This window comes from Phyllostomus discolor, chromosome 2 (genome assembly GCF_004126475.2).
Source record: "Phyllostomus discolor isolate MPI-MPIP mPhyDis1 chromosome 2, mPhyDis1.pri.v3, whole genome shotgun sequence".
Lineage (NCBI taxonomy): Eukaryota > Metazoa > Chordata > Mammalia > Chiroptera > Phyllostomidae > Phyllostomus > Phyllostomus discolor.
The window spans coordinates 210,015,624-210,042,385 of NC_040904.2; the positions used below are offsets into that span (position 1 = coordinate 210,015,624).

The 26,762-nt window shown below is 60.0% G+C and overlaps 1 protein-coding gene across 3 annotated transcripts in view; it reads right to left on the reverse strand.

Moving 5' to 3' along the window:
• Positions 1-3: 3 nt before the first annotated feature.
• Positions 4-26,762, reverse strand: part of PLA2G6 (phospholipase A2 group VI) — a 50,675-nt gene continuing 23,916 nt past the window's right edge. Inside the window, exons 3-17 of one of the 3 annotated variants that reach the window (XM_036019618.1) lie at positions 19,031-19,246; positions 17,812-17,995; positions 16,212-16,399; positions 14,006-14,102; positions 12,729-12,911; positions 11,304-11,412; positions 10,072-10,242; positions 8,197-8,275; positions 7,128-7,291; positions 6,748-6,898; positions 3,147-3,283; positions 2,603-2,757; positions 1,617-1,784; positions 1,019-1,092; positions 13-819 (exon numbers count right to left, since the gene is read on the reverse strand). In XM_036019618.1, coding sequence (XP_035875511.1) covers positions 675-819; positions 1,019-1,092; positions 1,617-1,784; positions 2,603-2,757; positions 3,147-3,283; positions 6,748-6,898; positions 7,128-7,291; positions 8,197-8,275; positions 10,072-10,242; positions 11,304-11,412; positions 12,729-12,911; positions 14,006-14,102; positions 16,212-16,399; positions 17,812-17,995; positions 19,031-19,246 — 2,221 coding nt within the window. In that variant the 3' untranslated portion in view covers positions 13-674. Of the gene's footprint in view, positions 820-1,018; positions 1,093-1,616; positions 1,785-2,602; positions 2,758-3,146; positions 3,284-6,747; positions 6,899-7,127; positions 7,292-8,196; positions 8,276-10,071; positions 10,243-11,303; positions 11,413-12,728; positions 12,912-14,005; positions 14,103-16,211; positions 16,400-17,811; positions 17,996-19,030; positions 19,247-26,762 lie in introns of those variants that run through there. The other 2 variants (XM_028533314.2, XM_036019619.1) reach the window with 2 other exon arrangements.

Sequence of the window (26,762 nt, forward strand, 5' to 3'; positions counted from 1 at the left end):
GGAGTCAGGAGTCAGACCGTTTATTTCACAGTCTGGGCCAGCCCCGCCTCGCCCCACCCCGCCCCGCCCCGCCGATAAACCAGTCCCGTCAGGAAGAATAACTTAAGTCTCAGGAACGACCGTTGGAAGCTGGAGCAAGCTCGAGGGCCAGGGCGGGGCGGCTCTGAGGGGTGCAGGGGGCTGGGCCATGTACTAGGGGGCAAAGTTGAACGAGGCACCTGCTCCTCGAGCATGGGCCGTCCCTGCTGCTAGGGTGAGTGGCAGCCGGTGTCTGGAGCTTCTCCAGCCCCGCCCACCGGGGAGAAGGCAGGGGACAGGCGGGGCAGCTGCACCCCCAGAAGACCTGGGAGAGCTGAGGGCTGGGGCACAGCTGGGCGCCCCTAGTGCTTGACACGAGAGGTTGAGGGGCCTGGGAGTCAATTGTCCTTGGCAGCCAGGGAGCAGGCCCCGGCGAGACTCCAGGCTTTGTGCGCCTGGAACCACAGAGAGCGCCAGAGGCAGGGACAGAGCGGGAGAGAGGCCTGCGGCCCCAGCCTCGGGCGGAAGCCCAGCGCCCCGAGGCCCTGCCTGTGGACAGAGCAGCCCGGCCCGGCACTGCCCAGCGGTGTGGTGCTCGGGCCTCAGCCCCCTCCCCAGTGGGGTCGGGCGGCGGGTGTCGCTGGGGCCTGGCGGCCCTACGGTGACAGCAGCGACTGGACGAGCTTCTGGAACTGCTCTCGGTGCTCGTAAATGTAGACCTCGGTCTCCCAGAGGGCGCTGACCAGCACCGAGTCGCTGACCTCATCCAGCATGATGTCCATCCCCAGCTGGGGGTTCAGTCTGCCCAAGTCAAGGAGAAGGGGTCACCCAGGACTCTCGGCCTGGGTGGGGGACAACAGCTGGGATTTGGAAGAGGAAAGGTCTGTGCCGAGGGTGGGGGTGGGGAAGGTCGTCAGACCCGGCCAGCCGGGGAGTGGGGAGGGGGAGGGGGAGGGGGAGGGGGGGGAGAGGGCTGAGGGCTGGGCCGGCGGAGCCCCACCTGAAGTACTGGATGCCGACCATCTCGCACCAGGCCCGGGCCCGGTGCACAGCCCGCCCGTCTGGATCCGTGCACTGGTGAGAAGCAGCCCCCGTGAGCGCCCAGCACACGCCGCACCCACAGCGCCTGCCTGGGACCCCCAGGTTCCCCTCTGGCTTAGCCATGGTCAGCGGAGGGACTCTGGGCAACTCCCAGAGTCGCTGCTGGGCTGCAGTGACTGTCCCAGTTGTGTAAGCAGAAGGACACAGTCTGTGGCTCTGACAGGTGCTCAGCAGGGCCCTTTCAGGGTCAGCAAGCGTGGTGGGGGCGGGCGGGTGCTGAGGGGACAGGCCTCCACGCCCCCCGGGCCCCCACCCCCGCAGCTGGGGTCCACCTGATTTTCCGGGCTTCCGCTTGGGGCTTTTTGGAGGAAGGGACCCACAGCTACAACTCGAGACCCCATTGGAGGCGGCCCCCGAGGGTCCCTGCTGGTACGGAGACTCTGCATCGGGGACCCCCTGCCCTGGGCTCGCTGGAGAGGGCCGGGGGGGCCTCCCTGACACCCAGGTGCCCCGGAGAGGCGACGGCGTCATCCTGGTGCTGAGGGGCCCATACTCACACAGTCCACCACCATTTTGCCCAGTTCCTTTGCTCCAAAAACAGTCTTGGCCAGTTCCCAGGGGTTGCTGGGGCGGAAGACGTCCACACAGGTCACGGGTACCTGTGGGGACCTCCCTGTCCCCAGAGAGACGACGAGGGAGAGTTTCTTCACCTTGTCGCCCTGACCCTGATGGGGGCAGGACAGGGGCAGTGAGAGGAGACCTTGCCCTGGAGGGCCTTTCCCAGGGGTGTGACAGGCCCAGCTCTGGGGTCCCGGGAGCAGGAGGAGGTGGGCGGGGCCTCCTGCCGCAGCAGCCCCTCCTGTCCCGCCTCCGCCTTTGCCCCAGAACAAGCGCTGCCGCCTACCTGCTGGGTGACCTTGTTGAGCCATTCCCACCCAGGGTCGTGGTCTACAACCAGAAGCAGCTTAGATGGATGATGTCAGACCACCCTTCCTCGTCGTACAGCCTCCTCCTCCAGGAAGCCTGCCCTGCTCAATGTGGCCCCTAGAGGGCGCTCACCTCTCTGAAGGCAGAGCCCCTGCTTCCCCATCCAGGGGCTGCACCCAGAACTTAGGGATGATCCCAGCGGTGACCAAGGCCAGCAAGGATGTGGCACACTCGGGGTCAGGCACTGTCCTAAAGACTCAACGTGCAGGAGCGCAAGGAAGCCTCCGGACAGGCCCCAGGCCAGTGCTGTCGGCGAGCCCACTCAGTTGCGGAAGAGGGGGCGGGCAGAGCCGGGACCCAGACCCAGAGGCTCGCACGCCACTTAGTGCCGACTGGGCCTCGGAGCCCCTCCTGGCACAGCGCTCCCGGCGGGTGGACCCCACGGCCCAGGCCGGTGCTGGCCGGGATGCAACTGCTGCCGAGTGCATGGGCTGACGGCCGCGCCAGGGAGGCCCGTCCGTCCACTCTCCTTGGAGTTGGCCCCCCAGGCGTGCTGCGGCGGGGTGGCTGCGGCGGGCAGTCACGCCTGGCCCCTCCGACCTGGGGCGGCCCTCACCTTGCGGATCATGTCCTGGTTGTACTCATGGATCTCCGTCATGGCGTCCAGCGTGGGGTTGTTGGCCAGCAGCCCGCCGTCCAGGAAGCGCCCAATAGGCCGGAAGTAGGTGGGGGCTGCCCCGCTGCTCCGGGCCGCCTGCCACACCAGCTGCTCTGTGGGTGGGGGAGGGGGTGGCTCGGTGGGGCAAGGGGCTGGTGTAAGCCCCAGCTCTTTGGAGCGTGGTGGGCGTGGGTGAGTGCGTGCAGGATGCGGGACAGGACCAGGGAGGCTCAGGGAACTCTTCAGGAACAGGCCCAACAAGGCCGTGCCGTCCGGCCCCGCCAGCCTGGCGGGAGGCAGGTGCGGCTGAGGACCTCCGGGGCCTCCTCCAGCCTGTCTGAGACCCAACGGCTCCCCGGCTCTGCCTGTCCTCAGCCAAAAAGAACTCAGGTGAGAGGGTGGGGGACGAGGGGTGCCCGGTGGCAAGCCCACGACTCCCACCGCCACCCCACAGCCTTGCGGGCCAATTGCTTCCCACAGATGCTTCGCACACGGTTTTCACCTGAGGGTTGGGCTGGAGGCTCTAGGTTAATGTTCTGGCTGAAACGAGGCTCCCGCACAGACTCCGGGGCCTCGTAATTCCGGAAGAGATGGAGCTCGGCCGGCTGCCGGTCGGACAGCGTCCCCGTCAGCATCACCCTGCAGAGAGGCGAGGACAGGACAGCTGAAGCCCCTGTCCCTCCGCCCCTGGCAGTCCACTTCTGGGAACTCACCCCGGACGCTGCCGCACGCGTGGGGGTGGGCACGCATGAGGGTCTCAAGGGCGGCATCGCTTGTTAGAACAAACGACCGGCCACAAGGGGACTGCCACCTGCAGGTTGGGGGTCTCTCTGCACGTACTATGGGCAGCGGGCGCCAAGAGTTGTGGTCACTGGGCAACAAGGCCCAGGACGGTGTGCACAGCACGCCACCGCTCATTTCACTTAAAAGCACAGAGCTGACGAGACGGAAGGGGACCGCCGGGGCACTCCTGAGGGTGAGTGGAGCCCAGAGACGTGAGCGGGGTGCAGACACGGCTCCGAGCCGAGGGCAGACACCGGCTTGGTCAATGCGTCCGTCAGGGTGGGTGGCACACGGGGCCAGGGGGCGACGTTGGACCCCAGGGCCCCCTGATGGCTGGGGGTCTAGTGAGAGACCCTCCCTACGTTAGGCTGGGACCCCAAAGGGCTGCACTCTCGGACAAGGGAGACCAGAAATCAACCCGTCCCTGTCCCAGCCCCGCAGGGGGTGCGGGGAGTTGCCCCGGCCCGGGGCAGAGGAGGGAGAAGACACTCCCCAAGGAGGAACAGCCACGACTCGCTCTCCTTCCGGTTGGCATCGCCGGGGCAAGTCTCAACACCTGCACGTCAAGAATCTCGTTAGAGTGGCCCCAGACGGGCGTGGACCTGGGGACCTTAAGGAGATGGCACAGGACACCCTGAAGGCAGGCGCTCTCGCTCCGGCCTCACAGGGTCTGCGCATACTCTTCTTCGGCACGAAGGCACACCACACAGATAACAAGTGCGGGGGGGCACCGTGAAATAAAACACCATGGACGTGAACCAGCAAAAGCCAGCGTGGACAGGGGAACACACCTGCCCAGAGTGCACACATCTGAATCCTCAGAGAGTATCAAACAGTCATTCTGACAACGTTTACAGGCATCAAGGGCAAGCCCAATACAACACCTTCAGGGAACAGGAAGCTGTATGTAACGGCCTAGAATATTTGAAGAATCAAAGGGTACTTCTAGAAATTAAACAACAAACCAACAGAAAAAACAAACAAACAAACCCCAACTCAGTGGATGTGGGAAATGGAGATTTAGACGGAGCCGCAGAGAGACTTTGTGAGCTGGAAGACGGGTGCGTGGGAATTACGCAGAGTGCCACTCAGAGTGGCAAAGCGACAGAAGGCAGAAGCTTGAAGAGCAGCCGAGAGACACGGAGGAGAGGCCGGTCTAACTGTGTCTCGCTGGGGCTCCGGAGGAGCAGGGGCTGCACGGAGGTGAGCGTCAGCGAGAGGGTGACCAGGCTCCCCAGGCTGGGGAGAGATGCCGGTCCGAGGACGGCAAGAGACTGACAAACCCCGTGCAGGGGGAGCGGGAGGGGATCCGCGTCGGGATGTGTCCTAACACAACTGACCGCAGAGCACGAGACGCAGAGAAGCACGTTGAGGCGTCCAGAGAAAAGAGGCCAATGGCCTCTGGAAGAGCACCGGTCAGACCGCAGCCGCCTTGCATCAATCTCGGGATGTTGGACGCGACATAAAAGGAACAAGCTATACGAAGGAAAACGTAAGTTCTCCTATGTTAAGAAAGCCTGTTCACCAACAAAATACCTTCCAGAGAGCGAGAAGACAAGCCGTGGAGTGGGAGAAAGATTTCAAATCCACATATCCATCAAAGGACTAGTTTTCACCAAATAAAAAAAGATCATTAAGAAGCCTCATAATCCCCAAATCACACAACCCAATTTTGCCCAAAATTGGCAAAGCGCTTGAACAGGGACCTTACAGAAGAGGAAATCCAAAGGGCCTTGAAACCTGTGATATGAAAAGCTGTTTCAACCTCCCCAGTCATCAGGGAGACGAGAATTCAAAGCACACAGATATACCACCTAACACCCCCCAGGTCTGTAAAGGCAAACATGCTGGACAATTTGCAAAAATGCAGAGCAACAGAACCCTCAAAAAAAGGCAGATGGAGTGAAAACAGAAACTGGCCCTCTGGAGGACGGCTGGGCAGACCCCGACAGTCAGCAGCCCCACTCCCAGGCGCGTACACGCTCCAGGGGACCTGTACATGCTCGGGCCAGAAAGCAAGCCCCACGGGGGTCACTGCAGCTCTGCCTGCAAGAGCTCCGCCCTGGACGCAGCCTGTGTGTCCGTCAGAGGGACTCGGAGAAGCAACTGTGGGCCTCTGATGAGCCAGGAGGACGGGGAAGCACAGCCCGCCCCCAGTGGCAGGGCCCGTGCTCCCAACCCAGCAGCAGCGGTGTCGGGGAGAGAGCACACAGGACGACTCCGTGCGGGCCCAGGAGATCCCGCTGCAGTCAGGGGAGCGGCCGGCTACCCCAGCTCGAGTGGGGGGCTGTGATGGCGGCGGGGCATGTAGTCAAGGGGCTTCTGGACCGCTGGCAGGTGGTCATGTGAGCATTTGCTTCCTACTTATTCACTGATGTGGTTTTATGTCCTTTTCTAAATGTAAGTTTTATTTCACCATAAAAAGGAGAAAAAAAATCTAAGATAAAATATACAAAAATGTTTTTAAAACACTGTATTTGATTAATAAGTCTTGGATGATATTTTCCTCTATATTTTCCAAGTCTCCTTAAAAGACTATACATTATTCTTCAATGGGGGAAAAAAAAAAGCTTTACTATAAAAACAAATCCTCAAGCCCTCTAGGTCTCACTCACACTTCACTTCCTCCAGGAAGCCCTCCCGGACCACCCCACCCTCAGCCCTCTGCCCCTTGCACCCACGGACAGCCAGTGATGAACACTTTCTAGTGGCGGGCTCTGGGGCAGGTGCTGTGTGAGGGGCTGGGGCTGCAGAAGAAACAGGAGCCCCCTGTCTGGCGGGCAAGACAGGAATGACACAGACAGTAAAATGATTCTGGGACGGGGGGGTGCCACCAAGTAGCGGTGCTGGAGGCTCTTCTGGAACCCCTTGAACTAAGCCTGCACCGCCTTCCTTGCACAGCTGCCACCCTTTCGGGGCCCTTGTCTCCCAGCCACACGGCAAGCCTTGCCACCTGCTGCTTGCACCTGCTCCACCCTCCCCCTCGTGTGTGCGTGCTCACGCACACAGGGATCCCGGAGAGCAGCCGTGCTCAGCACAGAAGTCCTGAATGTGCGTCAGCTGAGAATCAACCCCCTCTGCCCCTAGGGCGAGCTGTTTGGGTGGGAAAAACATCCGATATGGGTGGAGGCTGTTTTCCACCCAGGTCCTGCAGAAGCCCCTCATTTCCACGGGGAGAAGCCACTCCCTGACCCCCACCTCCCAGACCAGGACTGGAGCCTCGGCCCCGGAACAGCCAACGGGGCGCAGAGCTGGGGCCTGGGGTGCAGAGCTGGGGCCGGGGGTGCAGTGCCCCCGCCCCGACCCCCCGGCAGGCTCACTTGGGCTTCCTGACGTCCGTCATCTTGGTGTGCTCGCCGAACTCCCGCTTCAGGAACTCCTCCAGGGGCCCCGACTCGTAGGGCCGAGAGCCCCGGAACACCTCGTCCTTCATGCGGAAGTACACGCCGCGCATGTAGGCCATGGACTTGCCTAGGGACAGGGGCGTCGGGCGGGGGTGGGGAGAGGCAATGGGCTGAGCACAGTGGCCGGGGGCAATGACCGAGACCCCCGCCCCCGCCCCCGCAGGTGGACACCCCCTTGAGCGGCCCAGACAGCTCCGTGAAGGACATGTCACTTGAGTCTAGGCAAGTCCAGCCCAGGAGCTGACCGGTCCTGACCCCGACCCACCCTGCACCCGCCGTCCAGGGGCCGCCCTCACTGTGCAGAATGGCCAGGGCCAGGATGCCTCCCGTGCTGGTCCCGGCCACCCAGTCGAACAGGTCCTTGGTGGCGATGCCCGAGGCCTTCTCGATGGCGATGAGGAGCTGGATGATGACCAGGCCTTTCACGCCCCCTCCGTCCAGGCAGAGCAGGTGGTCGTGGCTGCAGTAGGGACGGCAGCGGGGGGGGGGGGGGGGGGGGGGGGCGCGCTCCGTCACAGCCCAGTACTCCACCTCTGCACTCAGGCCCCCCACCCTGGGCGTCGCTGCCGGGGCAGCCGTGTGAGCCCCCGGAACCTGTGCCTGCGGGAGCCTTCCCTGCCCCCTGCTGGGGCTGGCACGGCAGCCCGGCCAGGAGACAGCCCGCAGCCGCAGAACGCGCCTGGCTTGGAAGACCTGGGCCTGTCTCCACTCTGACACTCAGTGTGACCTTGAGAAGGACTCAACCGCTGGGGGACTCAGGTTCTGCGGTCACTAAGCTCTCTCCCTAGGAAGGCTGCTGGGGTGGGAGCGCAGGACAGCAGCAACCAGAGAATAAGGCACCTCTGTTACCAGGGGAGGGGCGGGGAGAGCTGCCCATGAGAACCACGTCTGTCCCGGTGGCCGGCTACACTGGTGGCGCTGGTTCTGGGCCTGGGACTGTCGCCCAGGACGTGGCGTGGGCCTCTTCTCTGTGAGCCCACCACGCAGGCCTGTCTCCTGCAGCGGGTCCGGGTGCACCGTGGGGCTCGGGCAAGGGGCCCAGCCCGCCAGCTCAGTGCAGGGAGGCAGGGTCGGGAGCAGGCCCTGGTCTCTCCAGAGGGCTGTGGGCCACCACCTCCCCCACAGCCGTGGCAGGGTCTCGGGGGAGGGACAGGACGGCAGCCGGCTCCATCGTGTGACCCAGCGCCTGCACAGCCGCCGACAAAGGAGCGGACCCAGGCTCTCTACAGATTCGTCTTCCGGCTGCGGACCGCAGGGGACTTGCGCCGCCCCGCAGGACCGAGGGCGGGCTGGACAAAACCGCAGCGCCCTCTGCGGACGCCCGCGGAGGCCTCGCACGTGCGGCGCCCTTCCCTCCTCACTCACGTGCGCTTCTCGTCCCGCGTGGAGCTCAGGATGAAGGTCGGCTTCCGGGCCCGGGAGATGTGCACGAGGTCCTGCAGCTCTGCGGGCACAGGGCGGCTGGGCAGGGCAGGGCAGGGCAGGGCAGGGCCGGCTCGGGGGCAGATCTGCAGCTGTGCCCTCACCCCACGGTCCCCAGCGGGAGCTCAGCCTGCGGCCCCCAGGAAGGGCTCTTTGTCCCAGGAAGCAGCTGAGTCAGAGCCCACAGACCCTCTGGACACACGGCTGGAATGGGTGGGAGCCCGCTGCCCTGGGAGGGGGCCCCAGCCGGCCCGGCCAGCACCCGGATTCGCCTCAGTATCTGTCTCCCAAAGCTGCGAGGCCCGGGCGCCCGAGGGTCCTGTGCTTTGCAGCTCACAGTGCGGTTTCCTGCCCGTCCGCCTGGCGTGGCTGACAACCCCCAGCACCACGGCTGCTATTCCCACTTCGCAGACGAGGCTCAAAGAGGTCACATGACTCGCCCAAGGTCACATCCAAAAGGGCTGAGTTGGGATGCGCCTGGGCGTTTAACTCCGTGAAGGGAGGGAGACAGCCCGACCACTCTTCAGAGGCCCCGCATCCTGACCCTTCTGGAAACCTCAGTGGCCTCTCAACTTGGATGCGCCTGTCCACTCCGTTCACGTGCCCAAGGCCCACCCTGTGCCCAAGCTGCCCTCCTGACCAGCAGCCTGGCCCCAGGTGGCTGGCCTGGCAGAGCCACGGCATCCGGCCTGATGGGCCCCCACAGCACTGTGCGCTGAGTCTAGAAGCAGGCAGCAGGCAGCAGGCAGCAGGGAGCAAGATGGTAGGGGGCACGTCACCAGGGCAAGTGGCCAGAGAGTGGGCAAGCTAAGCGGGAGACTGGCCAGGAGAGACGGCGGACAGAGCGCCAGGCAGGGGTGGTAGGGAAGGGGGCGTGTGCTGCTCGCAGCTGAGAGACGGAAGGAGGAGCTTGGCTACAGGGGACTCGGGGCATGGCGGGCTCTGCGGCCCCTCTAGGCCCAGGGCGTTACCCATCGGACGCCGCGCCCCAGGCCCACCATCCAGCCCGGCTTGGGAGACTGAATGCCTGCAAAAGTGAGAGATAAAGATGGGGGGCAGGCTCCGGGTGGGGGTGGGCAGGCGGAGGAGAGAGGCGGAGCTGGAAGGACTGACGGGCTGCTGGCCCTGCCTGTGCAGCGCCCCCGGCCTGGCTGGGCGATCCTGGGTGGGGGTGCCAGTGTCTGCTCCCCCAACAGCAAAAATAAAAAAGAGGCTGGCTTGCCAACCATGGTTTCTGACTACCCTGATCGGGGACCCCACTCTCTGACAGTTGAGGGCCTGGGTGGACTGCCCACAGGAGACCCAGAGTCTCCTCAGGGCCGCCTCCACGGAGCCCAGGACGCCTGGGGGCCAATGCTGGCTGCCTGTCATGATCCAAAGCCCGTAAGTCACTGAGCTGAACAGACCAGCGCGGGAGGAGCACTCGGCCTCAGGCCCGACAGGGACGCAGCAGCGTTGCAGAAACACCCGCTGAAGCCGGAGGGCTGGCGGCTCTGGCACCCAGGGCTCCCAGGGGACACGGAGAGCCATGAAAGCGCTCACGTCATGGGTGCCAGGGCACACCCAGACCTGAGACCTGAGTCCAGGACGTCCTCTCAGGGGAAAAGCATGGTGGGGTGTGGGCCAGGGAACCCCCCGGCCTCCGGGCTCCACGAGCTGCTAGCTGCCTCCAGAGGCTAACGCACCCTGCTCGCCCGCCCTCCCTGCCTGTTTCGGGGGCTGCCGCACTGAGGCCCTGTTCTCCCAGGAGCTCTGATCTGGGGGCCTGGGAACCAGCTGGAAAGCAGGGTACAACACGGGGGGGGCGGGAGGGCCTACCTAGGTTGTTTAAGCTGATCGCTGGTGGCGGGGGCTGAGACCTCTCCAGGGAGCAGGAGGAATGCTGTGCTGCTGGGGAGCCCGGCTCCATGGGGGTCCCTGGGAGGAGTGGCATGTGGTGGCTGGCCCCTATGGATCTCAGCAGGGTTAAGAGTACCTTCCTGGTGGCAACTGGCGACAGTGTGGGGAGGGGGAGACCGCACGGGGTCAGAAGTGATGTCATCACGGGAGGGGAGGGTCCTCCCTTCCACGAGTGGCCCTCTCCCGTCCGCCAGGCTACCCGGGCACGCAGGTGCGCCGAGGGGCCGGGCGCCTGACCCTGCCCTGGCAGGGCGCACAGGCTCCTGTCTGCTTCATCCAAAGCAGCTTCCTGGGCCCAGGGAAGGTGCTGGGGCTGGGCCGTGGCAAACAGAAGGAGCGGCCAGTGGGGCCCCGCCTGACTGTTCTGGGAACTCCGTCTTTCCCTTTGACTGCGGTGGAGAGAGCAAGGCTCCCCCCTCCCAAGGAGCAGTCCTCCCAAGTGCCGGAGGGAGCGTCTCCTGCAGAGCTCAGAGGGACTGGCCAGCCAGCCAGCGGGGATTTACTCCCCTCTGACGAACGGGATGACGGAAAAGGATGCCACAGAAACAGTGTGCCCATGCACACACGCGTGCTCGCGCACATTGGTGGGCGCACACCCACAGCAAACTCCACAGCTCCCTGAAACCCTCCAGGGGGCTCCAGGCTTCAGGTAAGGAGAATCTGTTTTCTCCAGCCCAAGGCCAAGGTCCCACTAAGCGAGCATGGGGTGCATGCAGCCTGCCCGTGAGCACGGGACATGCATACACACGTGAGTGGTGTAATGCACGCAGCCTGCCCGTGAGCATGGGACATGCATGCACACTAATGCAGGGTTCCATCAGTGGATTCCCCAAGGCCGAGGAAGAAGGCTGCGGCCCCCTCTGTCCCGCTCCCCGCACGCTGGCACGCTGGGGTGGGACGGGCCACACAGGAGAGGACGCTGGCTGAGCAAGGCCCTTGGTGGGCTCCATCCCCTGACTGGTCAGGGCCTCAGGTCTTGGGAAAAGGAAGCTTCCAGTCTCAGCCTCCCAGGGCTTCCCAGGAACCCTGCGCAGGGAGCCAGGGGGGTGGGCGCAAACAAGATGCTGGCACCTGGGAGCTGGGCCCTCCCTCCCCAGCCCGGCTCCCCACCATCCCTGCCCAGTGCTGGACCCAGAGAGGTGAGCACATACGTTTGCTGATCTTGGAGGCTATGAAGGCAGGAGTCTCCCCAGAGTCATTTGGGGTGTCCACCTCTGCCCCGAACACAACGAGGGCCTTGACCATCTCCACGTTGTCTTTCTGTTGGGGGTGGGGGGTGGGTATGCAACAGCTCAGGAAAACGAAGAGGAAAGGGACTCTGGTCTCTTCCACCCTACCCATCAACTCGGTGGGCCTCTCGCTGGCCCTCAGCATGGGAAAGGACACTGGGACCTTTGACCCCTGACCCCACCGATCTGATGCTCCGAAGTCCACACTCAGAAGGCTGGTGCCCTGACAAGCAGGCTCAGTGCCCCCGGGTGAGGGTCTCGGAATCCAGGCAGAAGCTGGCAGCACTCACCCAGTCTCCAGCCTCACCAGCTCCTCCTCACAGGAAGCAACACAGCTATGACCCCTGACCCAGGGACCATGGGGACACTGAAGGGTCAGCTGGTGATGGCAAGGAAAGGGAAGGCTGTCTGCCCGCCTGGTCCAGGGCGCCAGTCTTGGGGGGGTGACCCAGCACCCGTCCTCCATGACGGCGGCCTCCCCGCACACAGCACTGTGGTTACCGCTGGGCAGCAGGGTGGGGGCACACGGCTTGGTGTCCCAGGGCCAAGGGCACGGCTTGGTGTCCCAGAGCCAGCCCGAAGACTGGCAGCCGGGAGGCCAGAGCTCTGGTCTTATTACCTCCCGCTTCCCAGGGGCCCCTTTTCCTCCCTCGAGGATGAGGAGGTGTGTCCAGAGGGCAGCTGTTCGAACAGTGGTTCGCACACCATCGGATTCACACGGGCACAGGTAAGTATGTGTGTTTCAAACACCTGTGGTGTGGCTTTTTTCCAGTCACCTTTCCTCTGTGGCACTGGTTTGGCCATGCTAGGGTAGTGATACAACATTCCCTTCAAAACAAACCTAAGTCTAACAACAAGCCGACACACAGAACCAGTTAAGCACCCCCTTGTAAAAGCGGTTCACGAGTGCGCCACAGCCCGAGGGACAGCACTGCGGGGCCTTCATGGGCGCAAACCGACGCCCACCGCGGGCCACCCAGGCGTGGAAGCCGGCCCCGCCCCCCGGGACCTGAGAGGGGATGAGAACGACAGGCGGGGGGGCTGCTCCCTAAGGACAGAGGGGAGGAGGACGACCCCTGTGGGGTGCTCCCTCCAGGCCGGCCTGCACCTGTCACTCAGACGTCCCTCCTGGCCACCAAGGGGCCGCCACGGACTCCTCTCGACCACGCCGCCAGGGGAGGGCGGACACCTCCATGCCCCGGGGAGGTGCTGAGGCCGACAGAGGGCACACGAGCGCCCGAGGCCACGGTCAGGGCTGGGGCTGGGCCTTCCCCTCTCACATCTCCTGCTGAGTTCGCAAGTGCGGAGGAGACACACACCCGCCGGCCTCCCCCCACGCGGGCTCACCGACATGGCCAGGTGCAGCGGCGTGTTGCCGTGCTCTCCGCGGGCGTTGGCGTGGGCCCCGTGGGTCAGCAGCGCCATCACGCAGTCGAAGCGGCCACGCATCACCGCCACATGCAGCGCCGTGTTGCCCGCAGAGCTGGTGCTGTTCACGTCGCCGCCTCGTTTCAGCAGCAGGCGGGCCATCTGTGGGGGACAGGGTCCCGGCCCCAGTCAGCCGGGCACTGCCACTTCCCCCCGCAGAGGGAAAGTTCCAGCAGCGGAAGGGGCCCGGGCGGCAGGCCCCAGTCCTGCGGGTGGCTCTGGGCCTGGGCCCCACGCCGTCAGCACCCAGGACTGGGGCACAAGAGCCTGAAGGTGTGTTGGCTGCTTTCAGGGGCTTCCAAGGCCTCCTCTGGGGCCCACGGGGCCCACGCCTCCCTGCAAAGGTCCCCCCGGGCCCGGCCCCAGAACAGCCCCACTCCTTGTCACCTCCCCTGGGACCCTGCACAGGCAGGGTCCCTGCTAGGGACTTGGCAGCACACATTCCTGCCCCGTGGTGGCCCCACGGAGGGGAGCCTGGACATCGGAGCCCCAGGCGCTTGAGCAGCGCCGCTGCCTCCCAGCTGTCTGAGCGTGGGTGGGTCACTGCGCCCCTTTGTGCCTCAGTTTTCTCTGCTGTAAAATGGGAATGCAGGTCCCCACCTCACCAAGGTGGTGACAGTGAGTGACAAGACATACAGAAAGGGGCCTGACTCCGGTGGCCAGCTCCTGGCATGCAGACGGTGCCCTGCAGGGGCCGGCATGTCCGCCTGCTGGCCCGTCACGGCCAGGAGCAGGCGGCACCCTCTGGGGCCGTCTGAGCCGTGCTCCTGGAGATGAGAGACCAGAGCCCTCCATCCTCCCAGGGGGCTGGAGCGGGGCTGTGGGGGCGGGCAGAGGAGATGCCGTGGGAGGAGGCGGCAGCGGCATCGCCATCCACCGCCGCCTCTGCGTGCAAGGCACCTGACGGTTTATGCAGAGTTTCCTCCCGCACCACCCTGCTGACCCCACACCTCCAGAGGCAGGACCTCAGACACCCAGCACACACAGGAGAAAGCCACAGGGGGACACTGTCACTGTGCCAGTGAGCAACACGAGGGTGTCATCTCTCCTTGGGCTTGTCTGACGGTGGCCCACTGTGAGCGCAACCCCCTAGTGCCAGCCTCGGGGTCCCCTCAGGAACCCCCTTCCTCAGGCGGCTGAGAGCCAAGGCCGCCGGGACCTGCCCCCCGCCCACCACTGCCCCGGGCTCCGCCTACCTCCGCGTTCTTGGCCCAGTGGAGGGGGCTGGCGCCGTAGCGTGGGTCTTTGCTGTGCACCTGGCTGCTGTCCATGTTGATGATCATCTCAGCACACCTGGGGAGAGAGGAGCCCGGGGAGTGAGGACGGCCGGACGCAGCCTGGAGCCGGGAGAGGTCACGACTGAGGGCTTCACCCACTGGTTAGGGCGGGTTTCTGCAAATAAAGCTGCAGTGAAACCAACAGCGCAGATACCGTGGTATGTCTAGGGCATCATGAGCCTCTCAAGGCACAGCTCAAGCCCCTTCCTCCAGGAAGCCTTCCCTGATGATTCTAATCAGCAATGGTCACTCTCACTGGCGCTGACTTGAGAGTCCGACGGGCTTGGTGTCAAGCCCCAGCTTCCTCCCTGGTGACCTCTGGGAAGTGACCTCGTTCAGCTGCAACACGGGGACTGTCCTACGAGGACTGGGTGGGAGTTAAAGGAGACCAGGTATTTCAGCACCTGGCTCTGGACCTGGCCCTCCATGCCCCAGCCCCCCAAAAGCACTGCTTACTGTGGCACTGCTCACACTAGCCCAAGGGTGGGAGCAACCCAGTGTCCACTGACAGATGGCTGGAAAAGCACCGTGTGGCCCAGCCAACAGAAAAGGGAGGAAATGCCGACCCACGCTCCGACACTACTGGACCTTGAGGACACCACGCTAAGTGAAACCAGAGTCCTGGAGGGCCAGCAGACAGCAGAGGGGCTCCCAGGTGGGAGTGGGACAGCAGCGCCCTTGGCAACGCCCACACCCGTGGTTCTCAGAGTGCAGCTGCGCTGGCTGCCACACGGAGGTGGCCCTGAGGGGCATGGCTATGTGCGCGGCAGTGGGGCCTGACCTGCGTCATCCTGCAAGGATGGTCTCTGAGGCCTGAGCCACCCGCAGGGAGGCCTGGGCGGGGCAGGGAGGGGGTATGACTGCAGGCATCTGAAGAGGGGCAGCCTGGAAAACACCAGGGTCCCGGAAGGGACATGGACACAGCAGGTGACTGGGACTGTAGGGCGGCTGAATTCGAGCAGGAGCAGGGCCACCACGCCAGCTGTAGAGGGCAGCATGGCCAGCACTGTGTCCACATGGATCTCGCCCTGCCACCAGGGAACCTGAGTGCTGGGGGCGAGAGCGCTGGTACTGTCCCCAGCCACTCGACCGAGTGGTCGAGTCTTTCTTAAAACCCCAGCTCATCCTGCTATGAGAGAGCAAAGGACAGGAGGGTTCGTCCACACTTGGACCAGACCCTCAAGGGGACAGCAATGCCCCAGGGGCCAGCCAGGTCCCTAGAGGAAGGACAAAAGCTAAGGGAGGGTGAGTGCCCGCCCCCAGCCTGAGCGTGGCCTCTCTGTGCACTCAGCACCCAAAGGTCCGGGTGGCTTCCGAGTCTCCCGCCCCGGAGCTGTCCTCTTCTCCATCCCTGCGAGGCCAGCACTGAGCACAGTGCCTGGGACTGAGGGGCCGGCTGGCCCATTCATTCATTCACTCATTCATCCATTCATTCTAGATGCTGGACCTGCCAGATAGTGCTTTGAGGTAGTTACCTCTTCTATCCACCCCCCATACCCATCACACACACCCATATACACACACCACGTGGAAAAGGATTTTCCTGAGACTAGGGTCTCCCAGGCGTGGGAGAAGGGAAGCAACGAGAGAGGTTCTGGAGCTCCCTAAGACATGGGCCTGGGACCTGCGTCCCCACAGCGCCACCAACCAGGAAGGACACATTCCTCTAGGCAGATGGGGCCCTGACGACCCCTCCTGGGCTCTGAGTCACCCAAAGAAGCTGGGAGCACCGTGCACGACAGGGCTCAGACCAGGCTGGCAGGCGTGGGGGGAAGAGGACCCAGGCCGGTGGGTCCCTCTGGGTCCTGGGGTTGCATGAGATTCTGGCATGAGACCGCCCCCTGGGGCAGCTGGAAAGGGGGGCCGCAGGGAAGGCTAAGGTGGCTCCTCTCCAGTCTGGGAGAGGTGGGGCTACGGTGAGAAGTGAGGGTGCACTACAGAGCCCACAGACGGAGAGTCACATCGCCGCATAATTTCTTTGTGCCGGGTCAGCCTCTGGCGCCCGAATCTGAGGCACATCCAACGCACCTGTAGAGCCCACTGCTCGTGCCGGGCGAGGGAGGGCTGGGGCCCAGCACTGTGCGGGCGGGCGGGGGGTGGGGCGAGTGCGGGCGGGGGCACTTACCCCTTCTGGGAGAACTTCATGGCCGTGTGGATGGGGTAGCCGAGGGGCCCCAGCACGTTGCAGCGAGCGTTGTACAGCAGCAGCACGTGGACCATCTCCTGCTTCCCCATCTGGCAGGCCAGGTGCAGCGGGGTCAGCCCTTGGTTGTTCACCTGGTTCAGGCCGGCCGACGCGTTCTTCCCGAGGAGCTGCCGGCACAACAGCAGGTGGGCCGGGGCACGGCCCTCCCCTGGCACCCTCAGTGGCTGTGTCTCTCGGGGCACCAAGGGGAGGGCAGCCGGACCCCACGCAAACAAGAGAAGCGACAGAGAAGGGAGGCCTGGGAGGCGAAAAGGGAGCTGACTGTGCCAGTGTTGGCTGGGGCGTGGATCTGGCAAGACTGTGGGGCAACTTCTGAGTAAAGAAACGGAAAATGAGCTTGCATCTCGGGGTGGGCACGGGGGCCTGGGCGGGAGGGGCAGTGTTTCTTGCTTTTCACTGTATATCCTTCTGTCCTGCTTGAATGTTTTTCCATACGTGCAGATACTGTTTTTTCAACTGAAAAATTATCAGCGCTACTAAGCAAGCTGGGAGGCTTGCAGTTCCTCACGGACGGCCGAGTGCTGTCTCCCTGGGGTTCATCAGACCCCCCGCACCCGGGTGAGCGGCTGGGCGTGTCAGCGGCCTGAGGACGCACTGCTCTGGGGCCCTCCCTGGGCAAACTTCTTACTGTCACTGAGCCCGTTTCTTTAGCAAGGAGGGCAGGCCGATGACGCCCACCCCCGAGGGCATTCTGAGAATGAACTGGAGCCCACTGGACACTTGACACCCAGGACAGGCCAGGTAGGAGACAAGCGCACGATAAGGGATAAGGGACAGGCACCGCTGCCCGCCTGTGACTGCTGTGACTGCGCCTGGCCTCGCTGGGGCGGGATGCGTGTGGCCCGTGCATGCGGGCACTCAGTGTGCTCGGCCAGGGTGGAGCTCGGCAGCGGTGGGGGCGTCCCGCCCCAGAGGGCACTCGGCCCTGGGCCGGAGTGCCTGCTCTCTGCAATAACGCAGCTCCATTCTGGCGCCAAGGCAGAGACAAGGATATAACCTTTGGAAGAATCTTCTAATTCTAGGCAGTAAACTACTGTCCCGTAATCTGGCTCTTCTACCTTGTAAAGGAGCCTTTTCAAGAACACCACTACATTTACGCACTCAAAAGTCTGACTTTTATTTTGCGGCCCAGCCAATGCAAGACTGGACGGGGTGCCCCTGGCACAAGCGACCAGAGAGCCGGGTGGCGTCCCGTCTTGTCGGCGTCCCCGTGAGCAGTTAGGCTCGGTCCCCTGGACCATGAACGCCCCCACTCGGGGGTCTGACTCACAGCAGGTGCCCAGGAAGAGCGGAACTAAGCTCACCGGCCGCCTCTCCCAGGGCTGCGAGAGCCAACGTGCCTCCTTGACCAGCATGGGGAGGGAGGGACGGGGTGGGGGCAGTGCCCTCCACAGAGGAGCTCAGGCCTTAAGGACCAACGAGGGGCAGCGAGAGGCCGAGGGTGTCACCTGACCCCAAAGACGGCAGAGGGCTTAGAGAGGTGTCGCTGGGCCTGGCGACCCTGCCCCACCCGGCTCACCTGCAGCACCTGGGGGCTGTTGCCCTGGACAGCGTAATGGAAGGCGGTCTCCCCGTTGTTGTCCGTGACGTCCATCTGGGCCCGGCAGTACTGCACCAGCTCCAGCAGGATCTCCGCGTCGCCCTTGCGGCAGGCCAGGTGCAGGGGCGTGCAGCCCTCCTCGTTCTCCCTGCTGTTGGCACAGCTGCGCGGGGGCAGGGCAGGGGGCGCGAGGTGAGCAGAGGTGAGCAGAGCGCTGAGAAACCCGAGTGAGTGCAGGAGAGGGACATGGGCTGGGAGTTCAAGGGCGCTCGTGCCGCACTCACACCAGCTGGCTCACACTTGGCGCTGAGTCGCAATGTACGTGTGTCTCCTGTGACCTGTACCTGTTTTCTGTTCTGGGGACACACCTGCAGGGGGATGTGCCCCAGGGCCACACCAGCCTGGGTGGGCGGTGGGGAGGCACAGAAAGGGGTCACGGAAGGCCGAAATCTCACTGATGTTGGGCAGTTCCCTTAACCTTCCTGGGCTCCAGTGACTGTGTCTGCTAAGGAATGAGAACAACCCTGCCCCACCCGCCCTGGGAGCGGACAGACTGTTCAGACGAGACACCGTGACGTCCGAGGACAGGCCCCTCGGCTGCAAAGGGCAGCCAGGAGTCCGGGGTGCCGGGCCTGGGAGCTGAGCAGAGCATTCGGGAGGAGCCCCGAGGAAGGTGTGGCCACCTCGGGACGGGGCTGTGACAGCAGACACCTTCACCAGGGCGCCCACTGCTCCAGCTCGGGCTGAGGGGGTGTCTGAGAGCACGGGTCCCAGGTCCCAGAGGGGCAACCAGACCTCTGGAAGGAAGGGGACCCCAGGGTCTGAAGCCGCTCTGGGCCGCTGAGGCTGAGCAGCCCGGCACAAGTCGAACGGCCTCTCACTGGGATGCAGTACTTCGTGGGGGTGCTGGGAGGGTTCAAGTTCATGGTGCGTGCAAGACAGCTACCCTGGGTCTAGTGCCTGCCTGGCAGGGGCTCCAGCAAGGCTTTCCCTTTGACTTCAGTCAGTGTCCCCACGGGCGGTCAACGTCGGAACCCGGAGGCAGTGCTGCCCCTCTGTGCGCCAAACGTTCTGGGCAACCCTCGCGTTCAGGGAGGGGAACTGAGGCCGGACAGAGAGACTCCCTAAGGCCCCACCCGGCCACACACACTGTCCCAAGGGTCCTGGCCCCCTCCCCACCCGGCAAGGCCCCGCCCACCTGATGATGCGGCTGTGGTGGAAGCACTCTCGGATGCCCAGCTCCACCGCCACGTGGGCCACGGACCAGCTGGGGTGGCTGCGGACGAGGTCGGTCAGCTGCTGCAGCACGTCCACCTGCAGGACGCGGGCGGAGCTCTCGTAGAAGGGCGGCAGCTGGGCTGAGAACAGCTGGAAGTGCGCGAGGGCGTCGGCCTCCGCCTCCAGCTGGAAGAGTCTGAGGGCCCGGGACCGGGGAGGGAGACGGGCATGAGCCGCGAGGGGCCGCGGCCCGGCCTGCGCTGGCGTCGGCAGCCTCGGGTCCCTACAGGGAGGACACTGCCCGACCCCGGCTGGACGCCGCTCCCCCCGCCACACACATGTGTGCCCCAGATGGAGTTGGGGCTTCCTTTTTATTTGAAAAGATTTCCCTTTTTTAAATTATATATCATCATGTGGTGCTTTTAGATTTTATTTCACCCCAAGCCATGCCATGTCCACTTTCTAGTCTGACTGTCACAGCTAAGAGCCCCGGCCCCAAGTCCCCAGCCCCTCGCACATGGGAGGAAGGAAGGAAGGATGTTGTTTAACCTAAACGTCCAGAGTATTATAGAAATCGTGATGCATCTGTGGTGGAATATTATGCAACCACAAAAGTGAGATATTAACAAGGCAAGCAGCCCTGACTGGCATGGCTCAGTTGGCTGGGCAAAATGTCCTGCAAAGCCCAAGGTCCCCGGTTCGATTCCCGGTCAGGGCACAGGCCTGGGGCTGTGCGTTTGGTCCCCAGTCGGGGCGCACACGAGAGGCAACCGATCGGTGTTTCTCTCTCACATCGACGTTTCCTTCCCTCTTTCTCCCTCCCCGCCCCCTCTCTAAGAATAAATACATTTTTAAAAATTTTAAAGAAGAAATCAATTTAGTTTAATTTAAAGACAGGGAAAAGTTATTTTGTAATGTTAAATTTAAAAACAGGATACAAACTTTGTACGATACATGATCTAAACTATATTTTTAAAAAAGACTGAAAGGAAATACGTGAAAATGTGCATAGTAGCATAATAATTTAAAGGTTCTTTATCCACTTCTGGGGTCTCTAAATTTCCTGCGAGGAGTCCATATCATTGCTGTGGTCAGGAAAAGACGTCTTGTTCACTGGGAAGGCCTTGGGGGAGCCCGGGGCCCGCGGGGGAGGCTGCTGCATGGAGGTGGAACCGCCCATCCCCCTCGGGGCCCTCCCAGAGGCAGCAGCCCACCCGCCCTGTCCCACCCGCCCCCCAGAGGTGCTGGGAGGATCAGACGGTCGCATAAACACACTGTAAAAACCGAAAAGATCACACGTCGGGTGACAGCCACTTGAAGTCCTACCCAGGGCTTTCAGCACACCGGCTTGCTCCCCCGGACCTCTGCACACCCAGTGGCCAGCCAGCCTGTGGGACCACCAGTGGCCAGAGGTGCTGGCTGGACAGGGCCAGCGGGTGCCTCCCCAGAGGGAGCAGCTGCGCAGCAAGTGTCCGCTGGGAGCCTGCCCAGCGTGCGACCCTGTCTACACGGAGGGTGGGCGAGTGAGCAAAGCAGACGGAGTGCCTGCCTCCTGGCGGAGCGCAGGAAAATGCGAGAGGGAACAATCCAAACGAGGAAGTTGGCGAAACAGACTATCTGGCAAGAAGTGGGACAAAAAGCAAAGTGGGACAGAGGGCCGCCCCTCACTGTCCTCGGCTGCAGGCTGCTCCGTCTCACCCGCCTCTCCACACCCAATGTCGCCATGACGTCAGGGAGAAAGCGGCTGGAACTGGCCTCAGGAACTGGCCTCAGGATCTGGCGTCACTGAGGCGTGCAAGACCTTGACAGGGCACTTTTGACGGAGTGTGGGAACCAAAGCCCGATTAGAATGGGCTTCAGAAAGAAGGGGAAGGGAGAAGCTGGAGACAGCAAATACAGACCAGGCGGAGTCTTCTGCAGAGGGGAAAATAAATTTGGCAGCTACTAGAGAACGTGGAATCGGGCTTTTGAACGCCGATGGGATGACCCCAAAAGAAAATGGGGTCCCTCGGAGGACTTCCACTTCCGTTAGTGGCAGACTAAGTAATGAGAACCAGGTCACCAGCTGGAGACGACCAGAAATACCGGACAAAACACAGAGGGCACCTGTGTGCAGCGCTGGGTGCCCAGCTAGCCAGCCAGCCAGCAATGAACGGCCAGGCTGGAAGGGATCACGGACACCCAGGAAGTGAGCCCGGTGTCCAGGCTGCTGTTCCCCGAGAGGCTGGAGGGACACGCGGAGGCAGGAACAACCTCGCAGGCTCAGGGGACAGGGGCTGGAAGCCAGGGGTCTGCAAGCACACAGCCCTGATGACCACCCCTCCTGTGGATAGGGGTCCTGAAAGCCTTCACACTAGGAATTAAGGGTGGGCCACAAGGAAACACACCCTCATGAGGGCTGTAGCTCAGCCTCTAATCATTTCACTTTCAGAAACTAGACTGAGGTTACACCCAGTGAGCCTGCTCCCCGGTACCTGGGAGAAGCGAACCCAAGGGAAGCATGGAACGGGGCTTCAGACGCTTCCTGCCAGCACTGTTGCGAACCCGGGGTCCGGCACGTCATCGAAACGCGCCGGCCCACGAGGAGCTGCGCCAGGACAAACGAGAACCACCAGACACAGGCCTGTAGGGGAGCGGCCGCAGATAGTAGAGTTATCTGACACAGACTTCAAAACAACTGCGATGATACTCAAGAGGATAAAACAGAACGTTTGCAATTTCAACACAGAACTTTAAACTATAAAAAAAAAAAGTGGAAATCACAGAATTAAAAAATACGATTGTCAAAATGAAGACAGTGACTAGGTATAACAGCAAATTAGGCAGCGCTGACAAGCGAGCAGGAAATAGATGAGAAAAGAGTGAACAGAGTGAAGCACGAAGAGGCAAAGGCTGGGAGAATACAGGGAAGTGGATAAAAGACACAGAATATATGATGAAAAGATCTAACATACATACAAGTACAGACACAAAGACAGAACAGAAGTATTGGACAGAAGCCATATGTGAAGAGTTAGTAACTGTGAACTTTCCAAAATTGATGAAAAACGTTGAGTTAAAATACCTTCTGAGCCTTCCTCCACCAAAAAGAAAAGAAGAAGAGGAGGAGGAAGAGGAGGAGGAGGAGGAGGAAAGAAACTCACACTTAAGGACCTCGTAGAGGCTCTAAGACATGGCCCAGAACTCTCTGACACCCCTCCCACTAGGGGGGTAATGTACAGCCCCTTTACTCTTTACTCTGGCTCCGTAACTGCTTCCCAACAGAACACGACAGAAGTGATGCTGTCCTAGTTTCTGGACCAAGGCCTCAAGGGACTGGAAGCTTCCACCTCTTTTCTCTTGGGACCCAGCCATCACGCCGCCACAGGGAAGCTGAAGCACCCGAGCAAATGGCTGCTGGTCCCGGACCTCTGGCCCTGGATAAACGCCCAGCCCACAGCCGGCACCAACTGGCCAGGTGCGAGGGAGTCACTGCAGAGCGGACCTTGCAGTCAAGCCGCACCGGCTGACACCGCGGGGAACAGCACTGAGGGGTACCCACCGAGCTCTACTCAAACCACGGACCTGCGGGCTACAGGACTGAGACCATGCTTGGCCACCAAGTTCAGGGGTGGTTTGTTACACTAACAAACCCACAGCACTAACGGAAGGTGACATGCACAGGGGGACACACAGGAACAACGGGAACTGACACATGCACCCTATTGCAGCTGCTGAGAACAAAATCCAAGGAGAAAATATGACCAATAGCAGAGGGGAAAGGTCATCTTCAAAGACAACCACGTACACCGACAGCTGGCTTGTCAACAATGGAAGCCAGAGATGCTGGACTCTCGTCCTTGAAGAGCTAAATAAATAAATAAGTAAATACCAAAGAGAATTCTATACCAGCAAGAACAGCCCTACAAGTATGAAGCAGAAATGAAAACATTTCGCTGGTCGGAAAGAGAGAGACGGGGAGACGGGCTGTTACCAGCAGACCTAAATGAAAGGAAACATAGAAGTGTGTTCATCGAGCAGAAGGAACCTAGTCCCAGACGGGTGATCGGAGATAAGGATGCAGAGAAGACGTGAGGCACCATGAACACGGTGAATACTCGGACAAATCTAAACGAACACTGACAGTGTAATGTCTTCTTGGGCTGAAAAGAAAAGCATTAATAAAAAAAAAAAAAAAACAGTACAGGCACAGAAGCCTGGAGAGGCGCAAACGCAGTTAGGGGGTTCTAAGGCCTGTCTATGGTTCTGGAAGATTCGAGAGTACCACTTGTACTTCAGCTAGGCCAAGGATATGTGTTTCAATCTCTAGAGCTCTGTCAAGAGCTGCAGAGGGTTCCAGATTGTGCCCTAGTTGTGCGCAGACAAGCCAGCTGACACGGTTTCATGGATGCTGGCAGGAGACACAAGATTCCTGGACCAAAGACAAAGGGCGACTTATGACTCACGGCAACAGCAGCGGCCAGTGTCGGCCTCAGTGCCAATTCCCTGGGATCCAGTTCCCACAGGGTGACATGAAGAGGGTCAGGTGACACCCGCTCATGTTACATTCAAAGAGAGAAACCCTGAGTGCAGGGAACTTAAATCTTGTATAGTCGTCAATAAGCAAATCTGTTTTAAGTTCTGCTCTGGAGGAAGACACAGGGGAGTCAGCAGACCCACCACCCGCTCTGGAGACCCCACCTCCGCCTTACAAAACTGTTCACATGCGAGCATCCTTGTACAAAGAGCCTGGGGCAAAGGGAGTGGGCGTCTGCCAGCAAGACGCACACAACCACGGAAGACCCGCAGAGAACTGTCCCCCAACAGGTACCACTAAAAGATGCCGATAGAGTGCACAATTTTCAACACAGAGGGAAAAGGAAATAATAACAAAAAAACACTCAGTCGTGAATTGCAAAAGCATTATGGTAAGTGGGGGAAAAAAAAGTTAGACTCCTAAGACCACACTGCGATTAAATGTGGTAATGGTAAAACCATAGTGAAGGCAGAAGAGCAGTGTTTGCCAGAGGCCATGGTCAGCACAGGGGCTGTGTCATCGTGAAGGAGCAGGAAAGGCCTCTGGGGAACAGAGGGGTTCTGTACAGTGATTGCAGAGGCAGTTACACGAGTGGCCCTCATTGGATGATGCACTTCAAACCAGTAAACTGTGGGTTTCTGTAAATTGCATCTCAGTAAACTTAATTAAACAAACAAAAATAAATGAAAACACAAAAAAAATAAAGGAATAAAGAAAATAAAATAGGAGGAACAAAAAAAGCAGTAAGATGCTAGATTTAAACTCAAATGTATCAGAATTACATTAAATGGGGGGACTTAGGGGAAGACGGAGGCATAGGTAGACGCACCGTACCTCCTCGCACAACCAAGAATAGAACAACAATAATTTACAGACAGAATAATACCCAGAACTGACAGAGGATTTATCTGAATGGAAGTCGTACAGCCAAGAAGTTGAAGTAGACCCGTACATCCAGGCTGGTAGGGGATGACGAGCCGGGCGGTCGTGGGGCTGGCGCAGGTCGGCGGCACACGGAGGTCGGGGAAAATTTGGCATGAAATCGGCCAACAGCCATCCGGCACGCAAGAAGGCAGCGGTGATCCCTGAGTACGCAAGCTGCGGCTGGCGGACCCAGTGAGGCAGCGATTGTGGACCAGGGCAGAGCTCGCAGCCCAGGAGCCCAGAGAAGGGTTTGAGCCCAGGAGAATGGAACTACCGCCGTTGTTCCCTCCCGTTTCCGCTCCCGCCCCCGCCCCCACATATAACGTCACAATCTAGCGACTGGAGTGCCCAGCCCCCGGTGAACACCTAAGGCTCCACCCCCACCATAACAGGAGCGACCAGACCGGAAAAAAAAAAAAAAGGAGAGACAGGGAAAGACATAAGACATGTTTCCAACAGAACAGATCAGTCCCCCCAGGACTCATCCTTTCGAGCGACCAAGAAATAGGCAATCTATCAGATGCACAGTTCAAAACACTGGTAATCAGAAAGCTCACGGAATTGGTTGATTTTGGGCGCAATTTAGATAAAAGGATGAAGGTTACCATAAAAGAGATGCAGGAAGATATACGGAGGAGAGCCAGTAGTGAAAGGAAGGAATCTGAGTCTCAAAACAATACAGTGGACCAGAAGGAAGATAAAATCAACCAAGCAGGAAAGCATGATGAAAGAAGAATTCAAAAAATCGAGAAAAAGCTTAAGAGCATCCAGGACACCTTTAAACGTTCCAACATCCAAATTATAGGGGTACCAGAATGGGAAGGAGAAAAGCAACAAATTGAGCACGTATTTCAACAAATAATAAAGGAGAACTTCCCCATTCTGGCAAAGGAAATAGTCTTCCAGGAAATCCAGGAAGCTCAGAGAGCCCCAAAGAAGTTGGACCCAAGAAGAAACACACCAAGGCACATCATAATTACATTAGCCAAGGTAAAAACGAAGGAGAGAATCCTAGGAGCAGCAAGAGGTAAGGGGACAGTAACCTACAAAGGAGTTCCCATCAGACTGTCAGCTGATTTCTCCAAAGAGACCTTACAGGCAAGAAGGGGCTGGAAAGAAGTATTCCAAATCATGAAAGACAAGGACCTACATCCCAGATTGCTCTATCCAGCAAAGCTCTCATTTAGAATGGAAGGGAAGATAAAGTGCTTTTCAGATAAGGTCAAATTAAAGGAGTTCATCATAACCAAGCCCTTATTTTATGAAATGCTAAAGGGACTTATCTAAGAAAAGAAGATAAAGAAAAGACATGTATAGTAAAAGGACAGTAAACTCGCAATTATTAACAACCACACCTAAAGCAAAACCAAAGAAACTAAGTAAACAACTAGAACAGGAACAGAACCACAGAAATGGAGGGCACATGGAGGGCTAGCAGCAGGGGGGTGGGAGGATGAGAGAGGGGGAAAAGGTATAGAGAATAAGTAGCATAGAGTGTAGATTGAAAATAGATAGGGGGAGGGCAAGAATAGTATGGGAAATGTAGAAGCTAAAGAACTCATAAGTATGACACATGGACATGAACTAAAGGGGGGAAACGTTGGTGGGAGAGGGGGTACAGGGTGGAGGGGAGAAAAGGGGGGAAATGGGACAACTGTAATAGCATAATCAATAAAATATATTTAAAAAAAAAGAATTACATTAAGTGTAAACAGACCAAATGTTCCAAGTAAGTACAACAGACAGGGTTAATAGAAGAAACTACATATCTTTCCAAGATTAAAAACAAAAGGAGACCTGGCAGTGGATCACACACTCGCCCTGGCATATGCCCTCAGCAGTGCAGTTTGTGAGGAGAAGGGCCTCGGGATGCCAGTCTTTGTTTTTCATGCAGTCAGGGCTCATTTGGATCCAGGAGACCTAGCATCATGGCTGTTTCATGGAAGTGGACAATAAATAAAAGCAACCTGAGCCATGCTGTCTTCCTCCTGTCTCCAATTCCAGAGTAGGGGGAAGTTCTGAACACTAGGATACACGAAGGAGACTGCACCACTGACTCTCACAGGTGTTCTACCACAGAAGTTCACACCATAATCACAGGGAACCAGAACAGATCAATTTAAAAAACAGAGGCTAACAAGAAGAGTCTCACGAACAATGAGAAGACAAAGAAACAATCCCCAAATGAAGGGAAAGGAGGAAGCCTCAGAAAAAATGCTAAATGCAACGGAGGCAACTCAACTATCAGATATTGACTTCAAAACAATGATTA